The 8,466-nt window shown below is 38.1% G+C and overlaps 1 protein-coding gene across 1 annotated transcript in view; it reads left to right on the top strand.

Annotated features, from left to right (window-relative positions):
* Window positions 1–5,815: 5,815 nt before the first annotated feature.
* The window catches only part of LOC121407141 (monocarboxylate transporter 12-like), a 28,561-nt gene continuing 25,910 nt past the window's right edge, over window positions 5,816–8,466 (top strand). The window contains exon 1 of the mRNA XM_041598080.1: window positions 5,816–6,403. Coding sequence (XP_041454014.1) covers window positions 6,193–6,403 — 211 coding nt within the window. The 5' untranslated portion in view covers window positions 5,816–6,192. The remainder of the gene's footprint in view (window positions 6,404–8,466) is intronic.

Below are 8,466 nucleotides of genomic sequence, written 5' to 3'. Positions count from 1 at the left end.
CACATTCCGACATACATGCAAGTTTTCTGACACCAATGGGGCTTGATTGGGTGTTGTAAATGTAGACGAAATGGCTACGAAAAATATTATCAAGCATTTTGAATATTTGATTGTTTTTGTTCGGCTGCTACGCTCTCTCTTATTGCACTCTAGTCTGGCTTTTCTCTCCCCTTTCATTTCGGCAAGACCTCCGTCAATTTCAAGCTCCAAGCTTAAGATGGTGATCTCCAATTTTTTTTTTATAGTTTATGTACATGTTACAACTTCTTAAAGGGATGGTCCGGGTTGAAAGTATTTAGAGCTTAATAAATAGAGTAGAATTCACTAAGCAAAATGCCGAAAATTTCATCAAAATCGGATAATAAATAACAAAGTTATTGAATTCTAAAGTATAGCAATATTTTGTGAAAACAGTCATCATTAATATTCATTAGGTGGGCTGATGATGTCACATCCCACTTGTTCGTTTGTATTTCATTATATGAAATTAGGTTTTTTCAAAAAAATTATCCAAGAAATAGAAAAATTGGATTGACAGCAGCATGATTTAGTCATGTTAGTGCAATAGATATTTATTGCTGCAACTTATTTCATTATAAGGGAGTCATTTTATTCACATAAGTATGAAATAATGAAAATAATACGATTTTATGTAATAACATAAGAAAACGGAAAGTGTGGATGTGACATCATCAGCCCACCTAATGAATATTCATGACGACTGTTTTCACAATATATTGCTAAACTTTAAACTTCAATAACTTTATTATTTGTATCTGATTTGGATGAAAATTTTCGGCATTTTGCTCAGTGTATTCTACTCTATGTATAATATTAAGAAATAAATATTTTTTGCACGGACCATCCCTTTAAGAGAAAAATTTCCATCAAGGCCTTTTATTCATATCTGACTTGGAACAATCATGGAGCTATTAATAGCTCCATGTTTCCGAACAATACTATATGTTCATGAATTATGTTTATGGTTATGAAATGCTGAAAATTATTACACTTGTATATTTTATGTTCTTGGATTATGGACATAAAATCAAATCAAATCCCTAGATGTTAAAGATCTTTTGGGAACCATGGGCAGGGGAACAATATATAGCTGCTTGGTCAGATCAGTATAGTCTCCCACGTGACAACAGGCAGTTTCCATTGCATTGCATGAACCAACATCGAAAATTTCTCATGCCCCCAGGAGCCCCCTCAAAATATTTTTTGTCTGGAACCGCATGTTAATTATCATGTCCCTGAAAATAATTATAAATGTTTGAAATTAATTTGTTGGAAACAAAATTGGATTAAAATCATAATTTGAAATTGAATAGGCCTATTTTGATCGATGTCCTGGGGAGAGGACTAGGAGGAGGGGTTTCTCACCCCTTCCCTTTGGTCTTTTTATTATTTCATTTATTTATTTTTTTGCTTAAAGAGCCTATATATGCAAAAATTATGAATGGTAGGGAATAGGATTTTTTCCTTGTAAAATTTGAAGTCGTCTGTGATTACATACCTAGCTAGCGCGATAGCTCAGTCGGTATAGAGCGGGGGTTCTGGATTCCGGTGACCCCGGTTCGATTCCCAAATGGTGCGCTAGTAACCTTTGGAAAGGCATTTATCCTCATTACCAGGTCCCTTGGAGACCCGGGGGGGCCACTTACATTGACGAGTGGATACCATGCGCGACCAAAAAAACACGTAAAAAGGATGTCTTTTTCACGATAGGGCACGTTACGTACGTAACGTGATAAGGGTGTCAAAAACACAAAAATAATGAAAAAAGGGTATCTATTTCGCTAAGAAAATTACGTGTTTAGGGTCGAATTTGCGGGGACGATAAAACAAAATTAAAATGTTTTATAAAGGATGTCCTTTTTGCCCCAACACTTCGTGTTTAGAGTCCGATTTGCGCGAGGTGTAGAAGGTGGGGGGGGGGGGGGTCGTACCAAAAAAGGGTAAAGCCGACGACCGAAAGGACCAACAATAACACATTCCTGTACTTGTTTAGGGGTTCATTTCAAGGAATATTTTCCAAGAGTATCGTTTTGTTTCCAATACTTGTTAAGGGTAGGGTTTCACACGCCAATACTTGTTAAGGGGTGCATTTTCAGAATATGGAAATTACGTGTTTAGGGTGCTTTTCGAGACCCCATGGTCGCGCATGGTATCCACTCGTGAATGGAAGTGGCCCCCCGGGCTTGGAGAGGACCTTAAGCCGTTTGGTCCCCTGGTTGCTTGCGCACAGGCATTCGTACTTTCTTAGCAGTCAGGTAAAAAACCTCGGTAAAACATAAAAAAAGAAAAATAAAATAAAATACCGTTTAGCACAGCAATTTTAAAGAACCTGTGTCATGTGCATAGTCTCCATCAATCCAGGCAACAACCACCCCTCCCCGGCCCACATACGTACCCTGTACGGAAGTGGGGGGGGGGGGGGGCTGAGAGAGTGGTAAATCGAGATGAGGAGGAGGAGTCATAAAATCAAATCTCCCGGCCCGGCGCACTATAGCTGGAGCCTGAAAGTACTTGTAAGGGGGGGGGGGGGCAAGCCGACGTGAACAACAATCAATAACAGCGGCCGTATTGACTCTATGCTTGATTGTTTTTTTCAATGTTGATGCTTGATACGCTATAATATAGTTGTTATTCTGACCATTGAGGTGGGGGATCTGCCTCATTGATTGACTCGGCTTTGCTTTGGATGCCTTTGTTTACATGCGATGTATGTGTCCGAGTATTGAGAAAGTACGTGTATACAACCATGATACAGCACGTATGTTCATCACCCATAGGTTATGTATCAATCCAGTGGAGTTCGCCATTAAAGGCCTTTGCACAGTTTCAACGTTGGTGTCGTGATACTTTTTAATAAAGAAAATGTGTGTCGTACCCATGACAACATGTATTGTTGCTGGAATTTCCAGGAATTTAAAATGGATATGGTGTGATCAAACTATGAAAATTTATAACCCATATGTCAATGGTCATATCAAGACTTTAGTTCAGAATATCGTGCACAAATAAAGGCAGATCAGCCTAATTTCATATCATTGTCTAATACGTAATAGATCGGGTGTGGGGGTGGGGGTAAAAAATTTCAACATTCTATTCTACCAAGTTCTCAATTTTTTTGATTCTTTCTTTCTATAGTATGTCATTTTGTTGTTATTTCTTTGTATATTTCTGTTGAGTTTGACAACTCTCCGGTTTTTTTTTAATGTGTAAGCTAGATGAATAGTCAGTGGATCTTGGGGCATATGGCAATTGAAATCACGTATGTCAAGTGGCGTTATCATCTGATCGGGGGGGGGGGAGGGGGGGGGGGTGAGAGCAATATAAAAGTATCGAGCTGCAATAAAAAAAAATGTCCCCCCCCCCTCCATAAAGAGCTGTTAGTAGACGGGGATATATAAATCGTGTGTGAAGGGGGTGGCGGTCAAAGCAATATATTGAGTTAAAAATTCAACAAAAATATTTAAGGGTACCACCAAAGAGCGAGCTTTTTTTCCAAGTATTTGTCCTAAAATTTAAATATTCTGGGCAATGTTTGTGATCCTCAATGTGTATCCACCAACTAAATAATTACCGCCAGCGCGAAGCGCGAACAGACAATTTATCTTATCAAAAAGGGATTAAAATATTTGATATTCCGATCTGTAAAAGGGACAATTTAGGCTCTGTATTTCAAGCACTTTGTGGGAAAATTGTTATAGGTGGATATGGATCACAGTTTGAAATAAGCTGATATGTTTCAATATATTCCTTTGAGCTTTGACATATAGCACCCGGACATCCTTAGAACATTATGTCATCAAATGAAAATGATGACTATGTTCATATTTCTCTTCCAAAGCGCGAAATAGAACTTGTCAATATTCCATTTTTTAAAATGACATAGTAATTATTAAATTGACATCTTATCTATTAATGTAATAAGCCTAATGAGCCCGTGAAAATCTTTTAGTATTATGGCTTGAAAACTGGACATTAAAAACACTTTTGCAATTATGATGCGCGACTTAATATATAAGAGGAAAGGATTAAGACAAAGTAATTTTACAGCTACAACTGTAGTAAAGTATATTCATTTGCGAAAAAAAGGTAATTCTTTTTTTATCTTAAAACCGTTCCGGTGATATTCATAATGTAGTTTATATTCAAAGAAGTAAATTGTGTCAGGAACTCGTTGGCTGCAGTAAATAAATAGTTTGTATCATATCCAATTTTAGTCGAAGTGCCGGAATCGAGCTCTTTGGTATTAACACCGCTTGAAAAAACCAATTATGTACATTGAAGACTAAACGCTGACTAAACAAAAGAAAAATATAAACTGATTGAAATTGCCATGCATTGCATACAATGACATACATGCAGTATTTTGTTTCTTTTACACAAAGAAAACTCAGACTATGCAGAAGCGGATCTAGAGGGGGGGGGGGGTTGCAACCCCCCCCCCCCAAAAAAAAAAAAAATCCGCGGACCATTTTTTAATTTAATTTTATTCTATTTCTATGTATTCATTTAACCTCTATACCAAAAATAGTGGAGTTTTAGATGCAAGAAAACGCCATTTTCACACACAGATTTTCAAAAAATTTCTCTCCTGTGGGAGGGAGGGACACCCCCCTCCCACACCCTCTCCCCTCGCTCGGTCCGCTCGCTTGGACTCGGTCGCTTCGCTCCCTCGCATACCACCCCAACCCCCCTTTATAAAAAGCTGGATCCGCCCCTGCTATGACACCCATCATGATTTTTGCTTACAATATGATTATATTTACATCACAATTTAGATGATTATAGACACCCCACGCACACATATGCGCTATGTATACAGTCCAATGTGAGTATGTTACATAATGCAATCTTGACTTAAATTTGCCTTTTAGTAATTCAGGAAAGAAATAATAATTCTCGAAAATGAAATCATTCATGTGTCAGGTTTATTCCGAGCATTTTCGAAAATCGTTTAGCCATCAATTTTCACAGATTAAGTGACAAAATTAAGCATTAAAGTGCAAAGTGATCATTACAAGGGAAAAGGTACGTAGAAAATATGACCTTACACCAGTATGGGACTAGATATCCGTCCCCGCAGACACGGCGATCAGCCAGTGTGCGCACGCTAAAATTTATCATTCTGCGGCTCGCGTGCTAGGAAATAACTGGATTTTTCTCTCAATTACGAAACTCATTGTGGAAAAGGTTATCCCCCATGCATTGATATACTCGTAAAATTTAGCGTCATGTATCATTTACACACAAAAAATAGAATATAACCCTTCTTTTGGAGAACTATTAGTAAGTTGTTCGAATCTAACTATTTTCTTTTGAAAATATAAAAAAAAATTACCTGATTTCAAATGCCTGTCTTTTCCTTAAAAAAACTGGAGCACAAAATCCACTGCCGTTATCATTTATGAAAAATTCTAAAAAATGTACTAAGATGCTTTTAAAGAAAATGAAAATTTAAGGGGATTCGAAAATAAGGATTTTTCAATGTTATATCAAATTTCTGTTATATTTTCATCAATTTTGGGATTGCATCGAAATGACTGATAATTCGAAGTCTACCCACACAGTGCTTGTAAATTTGGTATATGTTGGTAAACTGATAGTTAACGTAAATGATAAACATTCATAGCCTCACTAATATTTAACGATTCCACTGTTTTTATGATTTTAATGTCGCAGACATTTTAGAGAGTGAAAAAAGGGATGCTCACGAACGTCTCTAACTATACGGCTAAGCGAGAAGAACCTTTCAATGGCGCGCTCCACTGATTTGAGGCCGTGAACATACGTGACAGGCTAGTATAGGACACGCACGAAGAAGAAGCAGACGATCGCTCTAACAACGAAGCCGTATAATATAGAGCTCCATGCCCTAATTGCACATGCACGAGGGTCATATGCCCTTTTCATTTCTATGTAACCAGACATTGTTGTAAAGAACACAATAACGGAAGGAGCTACACTTGTAGCTGAACACCAACTTCGGAACCATGCTACAGCTTCAACTTCTTCGAGTTGTTGATGAATAATGCTCACTGCTGCCCCGAACGTCTGCTACATAGTAGTAGAATATAGTATTGTGCTCGTCCCAATACTGTACTTTCTACAGCAGGAAGCAAGCCCTCTGGCAAGTCCTCTGGCAGCTTCCACCGGTCTAGCTCTGGACTAATTAACATGGCTTGTACCTGTTCTATTAATGCTCGAAGCAGCTGGGAGAGATATTCTTGTCCGGCTATTCTTCCAAGTAGATATCTTCAATGGTGGAAGTGGATTGTAACTGTTTCTCTAGCTATTGTCTACTTTGTGTCCTGGGGAAACATCCATAGCTACCCATTGCTGTTCGGCCCCCTCCAGGAGGAATTTCAAACGTCTGCGATTGAAACAGGTGAGATGATTCTGGTTGAAAGGGGTTTATTGTTTGAGGTGGTCATATTCGTATCACCCACCTCTAATGAGGCTCTATCGTACGTACAGGCAGTCTCGTCTGCGTATCGTTCCTGCTATATCTTATGCATGAATTATTGTGGGTAGATGCCTCTTATTATTTTTTTTTTCTATTGAAGATAGGTTGTGTGTGTCAGTGTATACGTATCAGGCCTGATAGAACGATACCAAATTGATAACGTATATTTCTGCAGGTAGATGTAAACATCAGTCGGAGAAAGTGAGCTAGCCTAGTACTGTACTAGCCTTATCCACCCCCCCAAAAAAAAGAACGATAAAAAAGGTGGATGTAAATTAAAGCCAATCCATGTGAATATAATGACTTGTGAACAATCAAATGTCCCTGTTTATGCCTATGAGGGAAGTGGGAGTTTCCCAGGGCCTCTATGTTGCCCATGCGAATATACTACATCTGTATGTACAATACATGTATGTATAGTATTCTGTTATGCTTGGATCCAGAGGCTGTATAGCGGTTTCTTTCTTCCTTTTTTTCATGATGCTCTCCGACTCTTGATTGTGCCCTGGAAATTCTCCAGGATTTTCTGTTAGTCTTGACTCTCAGAACCTGTTTAGAAATAGGCTGGGCGTTTATAACAACGTTTCCGATCAATATGGAATAATATACCTGAATACAAAAAAAAATGTGGGCGATCATGTGCATGCTCAATTTTTTTGTCGTTTCTGATCATTCAGTTCATAAACATATAGGCCTACATAATCCGAAACATAATATACACAATAGATCCGATAAAGTATTACCAAAAAATAACATAGCATATTAATTGTAATTTAACAGAACATACTGAGTCACTATGGTTACAGAATATAAGATAACACTGAGCTTGGAGCTAGGCAATCAAAGCAAATAAAACTGACTGGGTATATTATATTTTTTTAAAGATATGAAGAGAGGGCGGCCACTCTTGTATAATATGCAAATGCTCCCTGCTTCATGCATTGATATCTTTCATTGGATTGTGTGTTATTGAAATCTCCCTCCCTCGGTAAATTCTCCGTGAAAGGTGAATAATTTGCGCTTTATGAAAAAAATATTGTTATTATTCACGTACATGTATGAGAGACCCCCCCCCCTTTTTTATATCTTGATATGATAATTTTGAACATGGTATCTGCATGTAGTTACATAAAGGTCGAAACATGGACCTATAGGTCCATGGTCGAAATGACTGAAATGTCCTTGATCCAGAGTTATACAACTCCTTGTGATAAGTGCGTTTCATGGTCATAAATTCCTCGACTGATATCTTCGATTAGAGAGAAAAGGCAATGTACATTAGCTTAGCCCTCCCGCGGGGGGGGGGGCACTTGAATTGACTAGTGGATACCATGCGCGACCCCCCCCCCCAAAAAAAAAAGTTACAACTTTATACAAGGATGTCTTTTTCAAGACAGGGCACGTAACGTAGTAGGGGTGTCAAAACACTGAAATAATGAAAAAGGGGTATCTATATATTTCGTTAGGAATTAAACCTACGTGTTTAGGGTCAAATTCGCGAGGGTATATAAAATGATGTAGATCTAGATCTACTTTTTGCCCCAACAGTCAACACAACGTGTTTAGAGTCCGATTTGCTCGAGGTGTCGGAGGTGGGGCCGTACGAAACCCAATGATGTAGGCAAAGGTATGGTAAAACTGACGACCGAAGTCCGTGACAATATACCACTTTACATGTAAATATCGCTGTACTTGTTTAGGAGTTCAATTAAGAGAATACTTACCAAAGGTATATCGTTTTATACGGGTAGGGTTTCACGCGCCAAAACTTGTAAAAGGTCAAGTCCACCCCAGAAAATGTTGTTTTGAATAAATAGAGAAAAATCAAGCTAGCATAACGCTGAAAATGTCATCAAAATCGGATGTGAAATAAGAAAGTTATGGCATTTTTAAATTTCGCTTATTTTTCACAAAACAGTGATATGAACAACTCAGAGTCATGCAAATGAGAGAGTCGATGTTACTCACTATTTTGCTTTTTTATC

The sequence above is a fragment of the Lytechinus variegatus genome, chromosome 2 (assembly GCF_018143015.1).
Source record: "Lytechinus variegatus isolate NC3 chromosome 2, Lvar_3.0, whole genome shotgun sequence".
NCBI lineage: Eukaryota > Metazoa > Echinodermata > Echinoidea > Temnopleuroida > Toxopneustidae > Lytechinus > Lytechinus variegatus.
Note: the sequence above shows the minus strand (reverse complement) of the source record. Positions and strands in the feature narration are given on the sequence as shown.